Source organism: Ruditapes philippinarum, unplaced genomic scaffold (genome assembly GCF_026571515.1).
Source record: "Ruditapes philippinarum isolate M1 unplaced genomic scaffold, ASM2657151v2 ctg5137_1_1_1_1, whole genome shotgun sequence".
Classification (NCBI taxonomy): Eukaryota; Metazoa; Mollusca; class Bivalvia; order Venerida; family Veneridae; genus Ruditapes; species Ruditapes philippinarum.
Genome location: NW_026865091.1, coordinates 6,892 through 28,428, shown reverse-complemented (window position 1 = coordinate 28,428; position 21,537 = coordinate 6,892). Strand labels below are relative to the sequence as shown.

Below are 21,537 nucleotides of genomic sequence, written 5' to 3'. Positions count from 1 at the left end.
CTTACAATCAACTACTATTATATTCATGTAAAAATTATGATAGTATGATAAAGCTGCGGTCGACTAATGATAGTATGATAAACTTGCAGTACACTAATTATGCGTGTATTATGATAAATTTGAAGTCAACTTATGATAGTATAGTAATCTTGTTGTCGACTAACGATGGTATGATAAACATATAGAGGACTAATGATAGCATGAAAAACTAGCAGTCGACATATGATAGCATAATAAAAGTACAGACGGCTTATTTAAGTATGATAAAGTTGCAGTCGACATTGATAGCATAATAAACTAGCAGACGACTTATGATAGTATGATAAACTTTCAGTCGACTTATGAAAGTATGATAAAGTTGCAGTCGACTAATGATAGTATGATAAACTTGCAGTCGACTTATTAAAGTATGATAAACTTGCAGTCGACTTATGAAAGTATAATAAAGTTGCAGTCGACTAATGATAGTATGGTAAACTTGCAGTCGACTAATGATAGTATTATAAACTTGCAGTCGACTTATGAAAGTATAATAAAGTTGCAGTCGACTAATGATAGCATGGTAAACTTGCAGACAAGTAATAAAAGTATGATAAACTTTAAGTCGCCTTATGATAGTATGATAAAGTTGCAGTCAACTTATGATAGCATGGTAAACTTGCAGACAAGTAATAAAAGTAAACTTGCTTGCAGTCGACTTATGATAGTGTGATAAACTTTCAGTTGATCAGTTGACTTATGATAGTATGATAAAGTTGCAGTCGACTTATGATATTATAATAAACATGTAGTCGACTTATGATAGTATAGTTAACTTGCAGTCATCTTGATATGGTTATATCATGCACAGTTGCAGTCCACAGATGATAACATTTTATAAACGTAATGTCGACAAATGATATAATTATATTAGCTTACTCCAGACAACTGATTGGGACATATAAGGTTATACTAACCCAAATGATTGTACAGAGACGCTTAACAAGTTTACATAACACTGTGTTAGATAAAACAGGCATGTTACAGATATTTATTTTGTTGAAATTGAGCACTTTTAAATAATTGCCGTCTTTAAAAAGAAACCACGTAATTAGGCCGATATTAAGTACTCTACATTTAAGCGTCATTCAACCTTGAAACCTAATCAACACTTATTGAGGAGGAGGAGTAGCAGGTCCACAATGCACAGTAACCATATTTTTAGTGTTACAGTCTTCCGCGTAAAGCCAACCTTTATTCCGACAATAGATTATGTGAGACTCATCTCCGCTGCATTTGATACGATTGGTTTTGAGCACTTTATAACCATCTGACGTCGCACAATCAATACCCCTGCACGTTTTGGTAACTCTGAAATGACAAAAGAAACCTACAAAACATTTGACAAGACGTTAGTAGCTTAATTAATTTTATGGTGAAGCTTATCATAAAGCTATGTTATTACAGTAAAATGACACCGTGACGGATTACCGGATCACAACAGTAAACCAGTTCGAATAGAGCACTATTTAGCCACAGCTTCGTTCCTGGGCAGTTTACTAGTATTTGTGTCTTCACTTCCGCAAGAAACTGATAACTTCTGTACATGGCATATCAGGGCAGCGGTACATAGCAAATGACATTAGAAAGGTTTCAAGATCAATCACAACGAAAGCGACTTGCACTATACGGGAATCGAACCCAGATCCAAACGTTCTACCAATTTAACTTACGGATGGTAGAGGACTGATAATGTTATGGGGCTCCTTGCCTTTTTTTACATCGACACAGTTCATGATCCGTTTATATGGTGATATTTTCTTTCATTAACAAGTAAATGATTTTTACGGTGATATTCTATTTTGAAATAACGGCGGAGAACCGGTATGTCACCTACGCACATCTCGTATGTAATATGCATCCGAGGAGATGATAAATTAGCCAAGTTTATTTACATTTTTGTTTAAAAGTTTACACTACTTTTAAACTACCTACGAATGTATTCGATATATTTTAAAACCGTATTCTGTTGTCATCATATTTAGTACAAAAACCTGTGTTTCCATTATAATCAACCACACCTATCGATTATCAGAAACGAAATAATGAACAACTCATTGACAATTGCGAGGACGTGAATGTACCTACTACCTGCAGTTATGTCATACAGTTCTTCCATAAAAACATTGAAAGCATATAGTTTAGTCCTCTGCAATCACTGATGGTCTTGTTGCGATGACTGAATACTGATTTCCTTTGCTAAAAGAAAACCTTGCGTCTCAGTCACCATTGCAGATCACAAAAATATCCAAACATATCCAAACATGTAGTAATTTTCACTTTATGGATTTTAACAGTAGTTGACGATTCAGCTAAAGTGAGCTTGATATCAAAAACCTACTAAAATATATGGGTATATACAGAGGACATTTTTTTATAAACTATACTTACACCCAGTTTTGATTTAGAGTACGGCATCCAACATTTGATTCATTTTCACTCCAACTATAATCACAGGCAATGATATATTCACCATCGATTATCTTCAACACATCACGGTAGTAATGGTTTAAGTAATACTCAAAACCTGTAACACATTGAAATCTTTATATAACTTCCGTGTGCTTGTACCTTGAGCATATTCAATTTCAATATTTTGGGTGATGTCAATATGATTCATTTAGATACATCTACATAGATTTTTTTCCATTATTCAATATTTCATCGTGACATAGCACAACAGCACAAAATAAAAAAGAAATGTGTCCATAATACAAGGTGCCCCCACACTCCACTGTCTTGTCAAATAAATGATTTCTGGTCGTTTAAATACGTTTTGAGCTACGAGCGATAAAAGCTGAAAATTGTATTTTTTACTAAGCCAAATGCAATAACTACAGATACTGAAAAAAATCAAAAGCAACACATGCTGACTAACATTCCTGTAAAGTTGCATGACTCAATGTCAAATATGTTTGACCTACTTTTTACTAAATCTGACAAAACAGAACTAATCGACAAGCGAAAGGCAAGGTGCACGACTTCACATGCTGACAAATATTTCTGTAAATTTTGTTGAGCTACATAATTATGACACAACACGAAAACCCACGGACAGACGGACGGATGGACAAGGGAAATCTAAATTCCCATCCCCATAGTGAGGGAAAAAAATTACTAAAATCATAACAAAATATGAAATTTGATATAGTTTTAAAAATGGTATAATTTGAAACTATGTCATTACACATTAATGTCAAGCATAAAAAATAATATTCCCGTCATGGTCCTTTCGTTGTGGATATCCTACCATTGATAATGGTTTTGTATGTATAAATAAGGTGTAAATATTTGGGTATGAAACGTAAGACGGTTTATAAATTTGGAGAAGGCGTTTGATTCTGTAAATAGATCTAAGCTTAGTTTTTCATTATCCAAACATTGTTTTAAAGGTAAATTACTTCTAGCTATACAGAGTATACATGTATCTAAGTCAGTAAAAGCACGTGTCAACAGTAGTAATAATAATTTCACTGATTGCTTTAAATGTCCTATAGGTTTAAGACAAAGATGTAAGCTCAATCCAATTTTGTTTTGCTTTTTTAATGATTTGGAGTTCTTTCTGAGACAAAATGCTACTCATGGTGTGCAGTTATCACATTGAGATATTTAAATTTTTCTTTTAATGTTTGCAGATTACGTTGGCTTGATTTCAGATTACAAAATCAGCTTAAAATAATGTTTTGAATGGAAACTTAATGTAAATGTTGAAAAATAAATTATTGTCTTTAAAAACGGAGGTTAACAATCAAAACAATGGTTTAATAATGATAACCTTATTGAAACAGTAAATGCTTTTACCTATGTGAGCTTAAATTTCACTAGTAAATTATAGTTGTTTAAAATGTCTGAAGATTTAGCTACAAAAGCAAAACAGTATTGTTTATACTTTAAACAAATATGTTCAATCTTTTACCAATGTCAGATAAATCTTTCGAAAATATGGCATGGTTTGCTTTATGGGTCAGAAATGTGGGTACTTGAAGTTACGGATTGTATAGAACGTGTTCAAGTTATGCATGTAAGACATTTATGAATATTTCTTTAAAGTTATGTCAGTTGTCATGGGAGATTGTGGACGATACACAATATATATATAAGAAAGATGTTTTAAATTTTCGATACGGATTTTTATATGGATAATGAGAGATGTGTTAAAAATGTTATTTCATGCTTAAACGGTTAGATAAACTAGGTTATAAAAATTGGGTGACAATTCTACTATTAAATCTCTATAAGAATGGTTTTTGCTATATTTGGGAACAACAAAGGGTTGAAGATGCAAACTTATTCCTTACCCTTTATGTAAATAGATTAAAAGATCAACACATGCAGAATTGGAACAGTGACTGTTTAGAAAACAGAAAGCTAGTATTTTATAGAAATTTCAAAAATAAAATATTGATTTTGAAAAATATCTGGACTGTATAGATATATTGAAATTTAGGAGTAGTCTTGCTGCTTTTAGGTCCTCTTCTCATCAATTGATGATAGAGAAAGGAAGACATATTGATATTCCTAGGGAAATCCGTTTATCTTATACACTGTCGGTATGAAATTGAATGTGAATTTCATTTTCTATTAAAATGTCCTTTATATGATAATTTACGTCAACAATTTATACCAAATAAGTATTGGGAACATCCAAATAATCATAAATTTAACTTATAAATGTCATGCAAAAGTGTTAAGACAATACGAAACTTATCAATGTTTTAATATTATGCATTTAAACTGCGTATGAATTTATATCTTAAACGTCTTTATGTTGGTTGCTGAATTTTATTAATATGCAATTAAATGTTTTATGAAAATGCTGCTATGACAATATGCCATTGTACTTTATACAACTTTATGTAAACATGTATATTTTGTGATGCAATTTTACCCTAACAAGCTGCTATAACATTATGCTATTGTGTTTATATATATTTTATGTATTCATGTGTGTGGGCCCATGGCCTGAATGCAAATTTGAAATAAACTATATGCATTTGATGATCTTACATACAGAGGCATGGAATCATGAAACATATATTTATCAGTTGAATGAAATTTTTGTTCAGAGAAGTGGTCATTGAACGCTCGATTGAATCTAGAGAGTCATTTAAGCATATCTGTTTCTTAAGATACGTATCATAAAATTACGTTATATGACTGTACAAATTTTACATAAAGTGATATAAAATGACATGTAACAACGTAACCATAAAACGTGAAATTTCCACTTTCTAGAAGTGTTTAGCACATTACCTATGTTGCCGTATTTGAAGCAGGTTAACGCAAGCTCGTTAACCGAGTAATCACTCTTTAATAGAAACCCAGGACAAAGTTCAAGTATTTCCTCGTCTCCGTGGCATCCAGTGTTCAAATTAGAAATTTTAGGAAGTTGACTTGGGTTGCTTGTATTATACCAATTCTTATAATATGTTCCTCCAAATCTGGAATAAAGAATGTTCACGTATCAACATAACTTTGCTTTAAATGGGCACAGGCCAACTCGGGTCACTTTTGAAAAAAAACATAACTTATTCTGATAACTGCAAGCTGTTTCAAACTTTTTTCCTTGACATGTCAAAGTCAAACATTCAGTATCAGGCATAATTTCAGTTTCAAAGTCAAACCGGCAATCAAAAATAAACATGCATGAAACAATTTGCTGATCACTTATAAATTCAATATAACAATCTGGCACATAGTAAATATTTACAAGTTCTCCAAGAAAATCGCCTGGCCAGTGTTTGTTATGTTTATCGAAATAATATGACGTGAATATCGATGATGTCATAAATTTGGAAATTATTTATAAATTTTGATGTCACTTCATTAAGTTGGTGCTTAAAACTTAACTATTCGCTATCTAATCTGTTCGTAATTGAAACGAATAAAATAACAAATAGACTTGTCAGGATATTAGATAAAATTGTTGGATTAAAGGCTGTAATATAAAAAAACACATTTAATTAAAACCGAAAGTAAATTTTGCGTTCTGTCCAACCAATACGAGACCTGAGCCCGTCTCTGCGTGGAGCGCTTGTCAAGCCGGTATCCAAACGGTGTACATACTTTCGACTAGATATCTACTCGAGCATTATATCCTCATGTCCAGCGTATTAGCTGCTCGTTTAAAAGACATTTATTTGTAATAAAACTATTACCAAGATGCACAGTGTGTTGTTTCCCAAGTTTTATTTTAATTCTATATAATGCACAATTATCCAAACGGTTTGACAAGCGCTCCACGCAGAGCCGGGCTCAGGTCTCGTATTGGTTGGACAGAACGCAAAATTTACTTTCGGTTTTAATTAAATGTGGTTTTTTATATTACAATGAGATGTATAAATGTTTATTCTGATTGCGTCTAGGAGATAATTCTATTTTCTATTGATTTACCACGGAAAAGTCACGGTAAGGTTCATTTAATAATGATTTATAAAGGTTTTATTATACAAGGGTTATCGTGTTTACATTTTGGAGTCTGCAATCTTTACTTTATTGAGACTTGATGGTATACGGTATTTTTTTCATATACGTAAAAATTGTTTGAAAACCATTTTTATCGTTGTAACAGATGTACAATTCGTGTTTAAATATTAAAATAGTTTTGGTAGAGTGTTTACAGGGGCGTATCACGTTGGGGGGCAGGATCTGACCCCCAAGCGTCTGTGATACAGTCTATTCTTTTCAGCATTTGCAAAATTGATTAAATTGATTTTTGATTAATATATACTATTATTAATAAGACAAACTAGAGTAAAGAACGCGCGAAAAATTAAGGATGATAATTTTGTTTTTGGTTTAGTCTGCAGAAAGAGAAATTAAATAATTGTAAGAATATTATACCATACAGATATAGTTGCACATGCATATTTTGATGCGGGCTCTGTTATTATTTAGATTTAATTACACACTGTAAGTTATTTAATATACGCTTGAATGTTTTCTTCGTGCAATTATTATTCTCTCCGACTAGTTGTATATAAACTAATTTAACACATGTATATATTAGATTTTGTAAATATGGGTACAAATGTGTAGGTATGCTGTTATACCATGTGGCAAGTAGAAACATGCATCATAACTCTATACTGATCCTTGCGTTTATTACATTCATTTATATGAAAATTGTGAATATAGGCTATATGTTTTGTATATATCTGATGTCAATTTCAATGCTTGATTTTCTTCTCTTTTTTTAAGTTAAATGTTGTTCATATATTAACTGTTATACTGTTTTCCATGTTTTAACTTATACAATGATTGCTAACATATCGAATATAATTTAGACAATTTTGATATTATCATTTAAGTTAAATTCAAAAATAACTGGTGCTGAAAACTTAATTCTGAACAATAATCATTTAATATTGGATTTTTTCTTCTTTTTTCACTAGGTTAATCATACAGCTACTCACAATTTTGAAATATTATCTTCATTTTATTGTTTGTAAGTAACATTGATGTGATATTTTGATAGGCACACATATTGTAGCGATTGCGTATGTTGCTAACCTTTTTTTATTGTTCATTGTGAAGAAAATAGTACTAGATATAAGTAAATAAACATGTTAAACAATGTGTGGAGATATTCATCCAAATCCGGGACCAGATCATTCTCAATCTTTCTCGAGCTCAGTCTCATCAGAATCTTTTCTTGATAACACTCTCCATGATTTTTTTTTAAATGTTCAAAATATCTTACAGTTGTTCACTATAATGTCCAAAGCATATTTCCTAAGCTTGACATCCTTTATGCTGAATTAAGTAATCTCGATATTCTTTGCTTTTCCACCGAAACATGCAAGGTGACTCAGTGTCTACAGTGGATCTCTTGTTTCTGGATTCTCCATGAACCAATCTAGAAAAGATCGCACCAACGATATCATGGTGGAGTTCTGATTTATGTCAAAAATCTCATCACATATGTACGTAGGAACCGACCTTGAGCTAAATATCTAGAATGCATATGCTCGAACTTAGATTGTCTAGCGCTAAGGAAGTTTGATTTTGCGTTTTCTATCGGCCCCAGTCATAATATTTTTATTCTCTTATTGAAGATTCATTGGCATTAGCCATAGATACTGGCATTTCAGATGTGAATTTAACAGGTGATTTCAATTTGAACATTGACTCTCAGACTTCTTCCCGAAAAGTACAACACTATGTCAACAATATGGACTTACCCAAATCATTGATGAAACACACACACTTTACAGAAAATTCTTCGTCACTAATTGACCTGTTCTTTACTAACAACATAGACAATGGTTAATAAAGGCTGGGGTTGGTGATCCGTTTTCTGCAGCAACATGTCAGGTATTCACTGCCCAATCTTGCTGTTTTTCCTACATAAAACCCAAAGCTAAGTCTTTGATAGACTGTGTGGCTTTATGGAAAGGCAACTATGACTTGCTGCGTAGCAAGATGAATCTAGTTTAAATGGACGAATTTTTCAAGATGATGATATTGACACCTTTGTTGAGAATATTACAAACCTATCATAAACATATCAAAACTTTGTATTCCAAAAAAAAAATGTAAAAAAATCAAGCCTAATGACCCTCCGTGGATGAACAATCAAATAAAAAACAAAAATAAGACAACGTAAGCGCGCCTACAGAAAAGCAAAAAATTTCTCAAAGTCAAATCATTTGGTTAAAATTCGGAAACTCAGAAAATGAAGCGTTCAGCTAGTCAAAGACAGCAAATCTCGTTACTTTCTTTCATTGTCTGACAATCTTAAATCAATTCCATATCATCAAAGATTGGTGAAATCCTCAAATCCTTATATCTATTCAACAAAAAAAAGGTTATTTCCTTCTCTTATTGATCCAATTACTAATTCCATTGTATCTGAAGGAACCTGAAAAGGCTAATCTACTAAAAACACTTTTTTCAAGAACCAGACAATGGTTGACGACTCTAGCAGGGATCCCCCCAGACCCTCAGACATAGACAAATCAACAGACCTTGGAAACGATTTATATATCTCCTTCTGAAAATTGAGGATGTACTGAAATTTTTAAAACCGATTAAAGCATCTGACCTGACACTATCAGTTATCGAGTTTTTATGAGGGCCTACCAACAATTTTCTCATCCCTTTCACCAGCTCTTTAACTTCTCACTACGATCCAAGAAAATGCCGAACATCCTGGAAGTTGTCAATGTCTGTGCTGTATATAAGAAAGGGATATCCTGCTGTTTAAAACAATTATAGACCTATATCTTTACTCAACACGTATTGAAAAAAGTATTTGAACGAGTAGTCTTTAAACATATCTTTAACTTTTTACAGAAGACATTTCATTCTTCACTCCATCTCAGTCGGGATTTTTTGCCAGGTGACTCAACTGTAAACAAACTTGCGTATTCTTTACAATAATTTTTGCAAGGCTTTAGATGATGGCCTGAGGTGAGGGTCGTATTTTTGATATGAGTAAAGCATTTGCATAAGTTTGGCACCAAGGTTTGTTAGTGAAACTTCATGAATCTGGAATCGTGGAAATGTACACCCAATGGCTTTCGATTATCTTAACAAATCGTAGACAACAAGTTGTTCTTCCTGGGTACCATGTCGGACTGTGTTACAATTGCATCTGGAGTCCCCAAGGATCAAATACTGGGCCTTCTATTTCTTGTTTATATCAACGATATTGTTCAAGATATTGGTTCCACATCAATCTTTTTTGCAGATGACACTAGGCTCCATCTGATAGTTGGAAACACCTTCTGAAAACATGATACAATGGGCAGAATGACATACAAAAGATTTGTCTTTGGGTGATAAATGGCTAGTTAACTTAAATCCATCTAAATCCGAGTCAAATGATTATATCAAAAGAATTTAAAACCAATCACACACCTTTTCTCCATGTATGGCCAACAAATCCTCAAGTTTCTGATCACAAAATCTAGGAGTTTTTTTTCTGATTGATTGCTTCATTGCATTCCCATATCAATTATTATAAAAGAAAAGCATGGAATAGATAAACATAATGCGTAAACTTTGGTAAATTCAACTAGACCGAAATCTCTAGAAATGCAGATATACATCCTCATTCGTCCTATTATTGGAATATGCTGATATAATATGGGACAATTGTGTACATTCCTACGAAAAAACAAGAATTTAGACAAATTTCAAACGAAGGCAGCACGTATTGTGACGGGTGCAACAAAGCTGATATCGTTAGCTGATTTATACAATGATGTAAATTGGGAATCACTTTCTGACAGAAGAAGGAGCATAAGCTTTATTCAACTTACAAAATGAAAATTGTCTCACTCCATCCTATCTATCGTCTATTGTAACCAGATCTTGTTGGCCTGAATACTACAATATAACTTACGTAATTCTCAAAATATCGATACAATTCGTACAAGAACAACTCTATACTTTAACTCCTTTCTACCAACGGCACTCGTGAATGGAAATTCCTTACCGATTGAAACCCGTCAGCTACAGTCATTGAATTCTTTCAAAAGCTCTTTGAACGAAGACAAAACTAAAACTCCCCGACACTTCTATTATGGAGATAGACGGTCACAAATTCTTCATACCAGACTTAGAACGAAATGCAGCTCTCTAAATCACCACTTGTTCTTAAAAAATATAGTATTAAAATAATAAAGTCACAGCAATAACACGTATAATATCATTTTTTATTTTTCCAACGTTTCGGCAAATGTATGCCTTTTTCAAGGTAAATAAATAATAATAATATCAACGGACGTGACGTCGTAATTTTACAATTAACGTCACGCCCACTTTAGCGGAAAAACGAACAAATACGAACAATTCCAATTCATGATTAAAAGAGATAAGTGCACCAAACAAAGCATCAAAAATATAAAAATATAAAAAACGACACAAAATAGATATCGGTATTAATAAATACGAAATATTTCCTATAGGGTTTTAATTATAAAAAATGATAAATAGGAAAAAACGAATATCTATGTGGCGTAATTCTAGCATTTGTAGCGTGATTGGATATTTTATGAATTATTAATTGAGTACAACAACTTTGCTGTTCATTCCTTCTGGAAAATGAGTTTTTGCTTATGAATCCAAAATGTTTCTTTGCACAAACGATCTAAAGTATTGTAAAACAACATCTATGGGCATAAATGAAAAGTCGGTAAAAATTATGATCGTCCTTATTAAATGATTTGCAACATTAGTTGAGAATGCAGGATTACAAAATTGCATATATCAAATTTATGGCTATTCATTCGTTTAGACACAGGTTTTTGGTTTTTGACCAACATACTGCATGCTACATTTTTTTACATGTTATCAAATATATACAATTCTTGGTTTGACAGTAGTATGTTGCGTTAAGTCAAATATCTCTCCTGTATTTGAACTGTAAAATGAACCGTACCACTATTAATACGAACACAATGAGAACAGCGTTTTCTACAACAACCTCCAGAATGTGATGTAAAGTCAACTGTCAGTATCAAATCTAGATTCTAACTAAAAAGTCTTGTAAGTTTCTTGGAACGTTTATAGGCAATTATGGGTGTGTAGTTATTGTGAATATTTTTAACACCTTTTCGTTTTTTTGACAGATTTAGTAGGTCCCAATATTTTATGAATAGTATTTTCCAATATTAGGTAATTGGACGGATTATATGTCACAATAAATGAAGAACGATTTTTTTTTCTTTATCTTGTGGCCGTAAGGCATCCTCTTTTGTGACATCTGTGACACGTTGAAGAAACGCTGAATCTATAACCGTCTCAGGGAAATTTCTACTTATGAAAGAATTCTCGTAGGTTGCTTCAGTGAAGTAGAAACACGTCGTCGTCGGATTAATTCTCCGTAACGCTTATGCCTGGACTGTGGGTATTTCCGTCTTTACACCGTTTTGGATGACAGGATGTAAATCAAGTATTGGTGGTTGTTTGTTTCCTTTTACATAAACATTAGTTTTGAAGTTCGTACGATTTTCCTTTTGCATACTTAACACAAAAAGAAACGAAACAAGATTTTGCAGATATGTGTGGTTGATTTAATGCTTGGGTGAAAACATTGTTGATTTTGTCAATAAATGTGTTTAAGTTCTTCAAGAGAATGATCCCCAAAGCATAAAAATATCGTCTAGAAAACGAAGCCACAATGACGGTTTAAGCTGACTATCTTTCAAAAACTCCTCTTCGAATTTCCCCATTAAAAAGTGCTGCGTACGCGGGGGCGACTGGGCTTCCATAGCCGCGGCTACCCATTTTCTGAAGAAAATAGTCATCCCCGAAACTTGAAGTAGTTATTTTTCAAGAAATAAGTTTTTCAAAAGTTTAACAATTCATCTGACGAAAGACTGCTGTTATTATTTCCTTGTCTTACATAATACAAACACGCATCAGTTCCATCCGTTATGTGGTATATTAGTATAAAGTGAAGAGACATCTAGTGTTACCAAATATGTGTTTTGCTTTGTTAGTTTAACATTACGTAATTTTTTGATGAAAATCTGTGGTGTCTTTTACATATGATTGGCAATCTAAGCATATGTGGTTTAAGTATAAAGTCGAGATACTTTGAAATATTTTCTGTCGGTGAGTTACATCCTGACACAATAGGTCTACCAATATACTTTAATGGCAGTGTGAAGTCTGGAGATTTGTGTGTTTTAGGTAAGATATAAAAACACGGTGTACGTATGTTCGTTGGAAATACATCAAATTCATCTGAAATACAGTCGTTTGTTTCTTTAATCTTATCAATGCATTCCGATATGTTACATTTAATAATTTCTGTAGGATCTTCCGTACATTTTAAAAACTATTTTTTAAAAAATATAGTATCATCTCCTTTATGTAGTTGTTGCCTAATTGAAGACAACCACCACTTCTTCTTTACTTGCACGAATTATACACAAATAAGAAATGCACTTTTTCAAACTTTGACTCCAATATGTTCCATTGATCTTCGAACCCTTCTATATGGAGATCCGTCAAATGATTATCAAACAAACACATGGATATTAGATGCCGTATTTGAATTTATAAATAGCAGCGGACGTTTCCACTAGATGTATTTTATACTACCAACATTTAATATACTGCAATATCTCCAATTTGACCTCTGTTCGTTAGTCTGGTCTTTCCAATATTTTTTTGTCTTCTTTTGATATATATATTTAATATACACATAATGTTTTTTCTGGTTAGCTTAATATAGTTAATTTCTAGACATTTGCTAAATTTGCTTTAAGTGCCAGTCTAAATAAAAAAAAAACTTATTTTTGTCTGTTTTCTTTTGCTTAGTACTCATCTGAAAATTGTCTTATTAAGTTGCATTCCTAATTTCTTTTTCCTTTTTTTTTTCATTGTTCATGTTTAAACTAAATCTTGCAATATTCTTACTTAATAATTTAAATGAAATAGCTATCCTGCCATATATGTTTGTGTAAATATCATTTGTTATCTAGGGAGAGGAACTATATAAGTTTTCTTTCGTTCTAATCCCTTTCAATTTATGTAACAATTATTCACATATAAAATGAAACATATGTAAAATATTGAAATAAATATGTTTAAACTAAATGTATTTCAATGCCATATTATTTCATCCGTTCAGTCTAAACATTCTGTTATGTATCTTTGTGCAAATGTTAAAACATTTCAGAGTCATGATTTATGTGATAATGTTCCAATGTTTAGGTTAACTAGAAGAGCAAATGTTCAGTCACTAGGACCTTAATTATCTTTACGAATAACATACTGCTATATAACTGTTATTTTTGATAAATTTATTTGTTACATGTTGTTAAATATGTCCATGGTAAAATAGTTGATTTTGAAATGCTATATTCAGGTTACTCAAATACAAAAGATCTTACTCTAGACCAAAACGTTGTCTGCATGCAACTTTTGTATCATTCCATGTCCACATGTGTGGGGATATAGCCCTCCACTCTTCTATAAACATTTCAAGGTACCCGCTGAGATGCCAATTACGATACTCTCTGAATTCAGGTTGACCCAGAATCAGGCGTATACCTACAGGAAATAAATCAATAAATCTGGTAAGACTAAATTCACACTTTATAAATATATAATAATACATGTGGTACCAGATATAGGCCACGGCATTTTCAAAAATCAGTCCATGATGTTTACAAAAGACACTAACCCTAGGTTAAAAATGTTGACGTATATAGTTCATGTACTCTGTGTTGTAACAATTGGAAGCATGGAGGAGCACGTGATCTGTTAACAGTACATGATTGGTTAATCAACGTTATATCAATATTCAATATTAATCAATATGTGAACTATGAAGACTTTGTGATAAATGGTTAATAATGAGCGCAAATTATTCTGACATTTAAGGCTCCTGAGACCTTTGACCTAGTGACCCCAAAATCAACAGGGGTCATCTACTAGTTATATCAAATTAACAAAAAAAGCAAAATATGCTTTTAAAGCTTTGTGACAAGGACTTCCATTAAAAGATATGGAACAGATGGTCTTTTACGAATTCCCATTGCAACCACGACGGACTTGAAAAGCATTGAGATAATAGTTGCAAAAAAGAATGTGGAAATATATTCATTATCAAGAAAATAAATATTATATAATTAAAAAGAACAACAATAGAAAAACAACGAAAACATTTCACACTATTTGTCACTTCACACAAAATTAATTCAAAACTTGATAAAGATAGGCGGGAATCTTTGATCCTAACGTGTACGTTAATAAACTCTTAACATTTATACATGTGTACACTCGTAATTTTGATATTGAATATTTACATGTTTTATAAAAACAAATAAATGAGAATTTGCTTTACATATAAGCAATAACAAACGTTAAGAAGTAACATGGATGGATAGATAGATGGATCACAAACCTCCGCATTTAAAGCCTGTCGGTGTCCAGTTTCCCAAAGATTCATCACAAATTATCGTCTCACTCCCCTTTCCCGGAATATTGTATAAGGGTGCGTTGCACGTATACTTCCGCACGGATCCGGACCCGGTTACTGTAGCCCCTGGAACTTCAAGCGGGTCACCACAGGCTTGAAATTCATTTATGTTTGAGAATAACTATAAAACCTTTGCTGTTTATATATTATGAAGATTATTTTTTTTAATTTATGAAACATTTAAACACATTTCTGCTAAATATACAAATAATGATTTTAATAATAACTTTATAAAATCATCATCACTTCAATTGTACGATGCAGAGTGAAAATCAAATCCTGTAAAGATTTTGGTATTCATGTATATGCATTACTTTACTTATCGTGTTACGATAAGCTGTACGTGTCTTTTTAACTTGGTAGAGCATGTAATATGTTCGAGAACTTAGCATTTCATACCCCCCCATTTGACAATTAATAAAGTAGCTATAGATCTATCATAACGTCCATATTTAACGTACCAAAAACACAAGAGAAACTATTCGTTGGTTCCCAGCCTGACTGTGTACACGTAATGGTGTTACTAGAGGCAGATGAAGGACGGTAACCAGCTTTACACGTATACATAACGCTGGACTTGCTACCATTTTTCTGAGCATTGTCAACTTCAGGAGGTTCACCGCAATCTACAACATACAATCGAAATAATGGAAGTACTGTTATAATGATTGTTAATGAAATGTCGCATGTATTAGACATACAATGTTCATATATAAGTTTTTTTTGCACATTTGAATGAAAAGCAGTTCTTTCTTCACCATGTTTTGAACTTTCATCTGACTAAGAGTTAAAACTTTCGTTTAATTTCTTATCAACCTGATATTACGGTTGCACACACGTGACAGGTGTTGTGCACTTTTTCTATCTCCTGAAAAACGAGATAGTACCCCGATGGGAACAAGATATTTATGCCAAGGAAACGAGCGCATTATGTAGTGAGATCGAGATATAACCTCGTTTCAAACATATAAAGAGAAACACAAGTGCCACCTACATGTCTGTTCTTTATCAGACAACATTTCAGCAGTATCTCACGAATTCTGTCAATGAGTGCATGGTTGCTTGCACAAAGAACAAAGGCTTGAGAATTGAGTACCGCTCAAGCCGGTGCTAGGGGGCGTGAGGGATGTTGAACTGATTCATTATCTCTCATGTACAGACTCAATCAAACCGAGTCTGCAATTCTTATGTAATTTTGTTGTGATTAATGCTTCCGAGGGATCACTTTGTTTCCAGAATTTTGCCCGCCTTCAGGTAGTTTGCACCAAAGTAGTGAGCAGTCCGAAGCTTTGATTTCTCCGCCACTTAATATGATTTGTTTCTTCAGATCAGGGGCATGTTTTTCCCGATGCAGCAGAAAACACGTAAGTAGTATAAAAGTCTACTTTATTTGTTTATGATACTGATCGGTAAGTACTGAAGCATTTTGTACAAATATTTATGTCTGTCAACAGGCTTTTAGTTATGAGATCTACTCCAATTATCAGTTTGTGTCTCTTTGTTAATGTAATTTCTATAGACGATTTACAGACCGACATGAAAGACAAACCTACATTTTAATTATTTACAACGGTATTTTGTGATACAAAAAAAACTTTGTTTAATTGTATTATAACCAAGTCTCCATTCAAGGAAACAATTAAACGAAGCGCTAAAATGGTCCATGAGCGCAATGAATTGGTCTTTAAATGAATTATTATCTGACACAACTTTCACAATAAAAGAAAGAAAAGATTCCAAATATAATCATACAGCAAATATAGTTTATTGTTGTGTAATTCTCTTTCATTTATAAAATCGATAAAACATGTCACTTTGCCTAATATAATTATTCAACCACGACATTGTATTATTCAATGCTTGACATAAACATCATGTATCGCTTAGTTTCCACGTTCTGGGTAAATGAATATCATCAAATAGTAAAACTAAACTGGTTTCAATTGTTTTAATCGATTTATCATTTCAAAATCAGGATCCGGACACCAAGTCGAACTGTTTGCAATTTCTGATATTCAAAGTTAAGCATGTTTGTGTGTTGCTTTTTTCTGTTGTAACTAAGCCAAATATTTTGTATCAAACGAGCCCAATCATAAGAAGTGATTAACTTTTATATGTCTTAAAATATTTATATAATCATGGTATTAAGCAGATTAACTAAATGTCTGCTGACAAAATACGACTAACATTCTTACCAGGTTCACATTGTTTTTGTGTATCGTTATATGTCCTGTATGGTTCACACTGACACACACCTTGATCTGAGCATTTTCCGTCTATCTCAGAACAAAGCCCGTTGTCGCTGCACTTCTGACCAAAAATGGCTAAAATAAAAAAATATGTGATACAATTATGGTAAATGAAGATGGTGATTAAGCATAGTTACGCATTCAAATTAATTGTTTTTTTAAAGAAACAAGAAAGAAAATTTAAAAAAGAAAGAGAAAAAAGAAACATCAACAAATAAGTATCAGTGTTGCAAAATATGCATGTTAATAAATTTTAAAATTGATGCGAACAATGTAACCTCTTATGTCTTTTATACAATGAAAAATAACACGATGATTTTTCATTTATTCTATAAAATTATTTTAAGTTAATACATGTAAAAACTAAATATAACTTTGCTGTGTTAAAAATATCAAATTTGTCAGAATGAAAAGTGTATTGTCAAGTCACTATCAAATATGTCGGTATTTGAGATAACTCAAATTAAGGTGGCGTCTGTGGTCGAGTGTTTAAGGCCGTTAACTTCAAACCACTTGCCCCTCACCGCTGTGGGTTCGTATCCCGACAAGGAAATTGGATTCGTTCATATGAGGAAGCTAACGTACAGAACGTCGGTGGTTGTACCCAGGCGCCCTCTCGTGCGGAAGGGCATCTGCTGTTTTCCGTCGCCATATGACCTATACTGTGTCGGTGTGACTTAAACCCCAGTCATACAACCAAAATTCAAACAAACTCAAATGAATATGTCATAGTTTTAATGAAATATATAAAAAGTGATGATATATACGTGTACACGTAGGTGTGATATCCTTATCCCACTGTTTATTAGGTAAACACACTGCAGTCCCTCCACCAGTTGTACCCTTACCGCACACGTAAGTGTTGACTGACCCCACTGTCCTACCATTGGATACACCCCATCGAGGCAGTGGACATACATCTCCTGGCGATTGTTATAAAATATGACAATGTAATAAAAATGTAAATAAATGCAATTGCTAAGAGGGCTCTACAAATTACCTTTGTTTCCCGTTATATTTAGAAACAGTCGTATTGACGGACTGTTAAACTGTCTATCATTATTTCTGTTGAATTTCATCCACAACGGCTTCTGATAATAAACATTCTAAAGATTTCACCAAAACAGAAAATATCTGTGAAAATGCCATTTCTGGAATATTGAAAATTTTGGTATATAGCGCTATAAATATTATAGATTGTTTATTTTTGTATTGATTAAGGTTATTTATTTAGCTCTGGGTGTTGTGATATTATGCTGTTTATGTACATCTGCAGTTCACTGAATGTACATCTGCAGTTCACTGACTTTATTAAACATCTTATATTTGCTATATCTGAAATCCTGTAATATGAAATACAACATTTACCCTAGAGCCATTTAAGTTAATCTCAAACACTATTGTTTGTAATATATATACTTAATGATATACAAAGTCATTTGTAAATAAATGTCAAACTTGCGATGTAACAGTATCAGTTTTTTATTCCAAAAAAACAATGATAGACACGTATTTCTAACCCTCTCTGTCTCATGTTTAAAAAACGATCACGAAAACAAACATTACTTTTCCTGAAAACATTGAAAAGAATTTAATGAAATAGCACTTACTGAAAGTCTGAATGCACGTGTAAGAACACTCTGCAGATCCACCAAGCAGCGTTACCGGGATACAAGACTCGGACTCTGCACAAGGACGACTGTAGCAATTCTTATCCAGCTTAAATATCGAAATATGTGGGGTTTTTTTTCTTACATTTTTTTCTTGAAACGGTATCTTTATAGATTAAATATGGGACTGATAGGAATGTCTGAACATATTCTTTTTTAAAAAGGAGAAAAAAACCACAGGAAAATCAAGACAGATAAAATGCTAAACTCAAAAATAATTTAAGGTACATGTAGAAAACTTTTAACGAAACTTGACGCTCACTTGGAAGACTGGAATTGTCAACTGTGTTGCCTCATTAAATAAAGGGGACGTCAAAACTAATGTAAGACAATTATTTACTATCTACAAACTGAACTAAATGTTATTTTATAAGTCTAGCTCTTGTTATAGTTTTGGCAATTTGGGTTATTTGCTTTTGTTGTAAAACACGAAATTCATAACTTAATTATAGATATATTTCTACTTACATACATCTATAAGCACTAACCATTGCTTAATAATATGTGTGAATAATTATAAATACATAGGATGGCTATGATAGTCTGTCAAATATGGAATTTGAAAATAACCACATGAACCATAAACAGAGTTCATAATTATGATATTTTCGTTCGGATGTTCAGGGATACATAACCAAGCCGGACGTGCATTTCATGTCGTTAAAAAACTATTTCAAAATTTTCCTCAACAAAAACTACATTGATATGAACATTTTCTTGATATTACTCATATTTTATATAATATAGTAGCAATAAAATATTATTAAACTAAAGGAAAAAACAGAAACAACAATCCCTACAGAAATAAAACAATGAATGGCACACAGAATATAAAACTACACAAAAAATTCTTACACTAGAAGGCCACCACTTAAATTCTGAGTACAAAAGGTTTTCTCCGGTTCTTGTCTGTGTATCCGTTCTCGTTCCAGTGTTAAGTTCACACATGCGACTTTGTGTGTCAAACGTGATTGAGTTGCATCTTTTTTGCCGGACACAAAGTTTCGCACAGTGTTCAAAATGTAGTGTTTTCGCTGTCCAAAATTGTGTTTCCTGAAGTCCTATCCTGTGAACTGTCTTATCCTCTATATTAAGACATGGTTCCTCTTGTGAACTTATGATAATAAACTGATATAGCAGAAATACCGAAGAAAGAAAAATGTATAGAGTATCTTCCATTTTTAGATCATTTCATGATAAAGTCTTCAAAGATCAAAACAAAAATTATTTGTTGATTTTAAATAAAAAAACCTGTGTTCCATAACAGTGATCAGGAGCATTTAAGTACATATTACAGACACCAACAAACCTGTCAGTTATTCTGATGTAACATACAAGTTAGGCCGTTCAAACTATCCTGCTGATTCCTGTCCTGATGACAGTTTGTTTTGTTTGGTTTTACGGCGCACCAACACAATTTAGGTCATATAGCGACGAAACAGGAAATATGATTTTGGCTCACCTCGGGTCTTAAAAACTTTCAGCAACACCAGGGATCAGACCTACCTTCCTTGACGCATCTTACAATCACGTATGGATAAAAGGTGGTTGCAATTCTGATGCCTCAACACTTAAAGGCAACATTTCAGCCACACGTGGGTCCTGACGATAGATATATCGAATGAACAAAACTTTAGGCAACAGTAACCTTACTAGCCGATGATGTGTCGACTCATACTGGGGTACTACAATATTTCTCAGAGGATAAAATATTCTTCAAGCTTTCTTCACATTTGTGCTGAACTATATTTTTTTTTTTATCAAACCTTTGATAGCTCATTTGTTTTCGCATTTTGTATAAATGTATATTTGAAAAAAGGGAAATGGAAATAATTTACATAAGAACTTAAGAGGAAGCGGTATAGAATCTTTCCCACAGTAGTATATTAGTCATTGTAATGTCTACGGATAGTAATAAAATCGTCACAATCCGCCGCTACAAGTTAACTTGATTCTACCCGCCCCGCCGTTATTCACTCCACGCCCCGTTGATATAACTGCCCGACACAGGCTTATGGATTGAACAACTTTACCTTAAACAAACATTCGTCTTAGTATAGGACATTTAAATGCCAAACTCTTCAAAGAAGTACTGCTTATTTTTTAGAGCATTTTCAGAGCTAAAAATATTCATCATGGTTAAGAATAAGGAAGGTTCAAAATATGTATTGACAGTGTAGATTCTGACAGTGTAGACCATTTTCTAATTGCACGGACATGCCGGTATATTCCGTAGCCATCGCACACATATGTGTTGATCGAAATAAAATTTACTGATCAATCACAAAGTATACAGCCTCATGTTTGTCTTTCCAGGGATCTCCCGCTGCGTACTGGTCCAAAATGACTTCGTAATTTAACTTATCAAATTGTCGCATATGATAATTATGTTTAACTGTGTACATATGTGTCTAGAAACTAAGAATTTTTATATTGACCTTGTTTATACTGAAACATAAAATATTTGTTTTAACAAAAAGTCGTGACTGAAAACGAGTTTTTGTGATGATAATAATAATTGTGATTTAAAACTTTTTCCATCTAAATTATTCAAATGCACATACATACCATATTGATTTGTGGTTGGTAGATTTGCTTCCCTAGAGAAATGGTGTTGTTTGTAATATGACAATGT

The 21,537-nt window shown here is 32.7% G+C and overlaps 1 protein-coding gene across 1 annotated transcript; it reads right to left on the bottom strand.

The window, feature by feature from the left end:
- Positions 1-5,122: 5,122 nt before the first annotated feature.
- LOC132727766 (uncharacterized) lies at positions 5,123-20,353 on the bottom strand. Its single transcript, XM_060713343.1, has 8 exons — positions 19,758-20,353; positions 18,843-18,951; positions 18,000-18,155; positions 17,179-17,307; positions 15,445-15,609; positions 14,909-15,076; positions 13,893-14,052; positions 5,123-5,480 (listed from the first exon to the last, which is right to left on the bottom strand). Exons 1-8 carry the CDS (start codon positions 20,079-20,081, stop codon positions 5,189-5,191), a joined length of 1,503 nt encoding a protein of 500 aa, XP_060569326.1. The 5' UTR covers positions 20,082-20,353; the 3' UTR covers positions 5,123-5,188.
- Between the last annotated feature and the right edge of the window lie 1,184 nt (positions 20,354-21,537).

Excerpts from the sequence above, each read along its gene's own strand:
- LOC132727766 (XM_060713343.1), bottom strand. The coding sequence starts at position 20,081 with ATGGAAGATACTCTATACATTTTTCTTTCTTCGGTATTTCTGCTATAT. Across the intron at positions 18,156-18,842 it reads CACGTGCATTCAGACTTTCA|GAGATGTATGTCCACTGCCT; the intron begins GTAAGTGCTATT and ends AACAATCGCCAG. Across the intron at positions 5,481-13,892 it reads AGACAACGTTTTGGTCTAGA|ATTTGGAGGAACATATTATA; the intron begins GTAAGATCTTTT and ends TCTTTATTCCAG.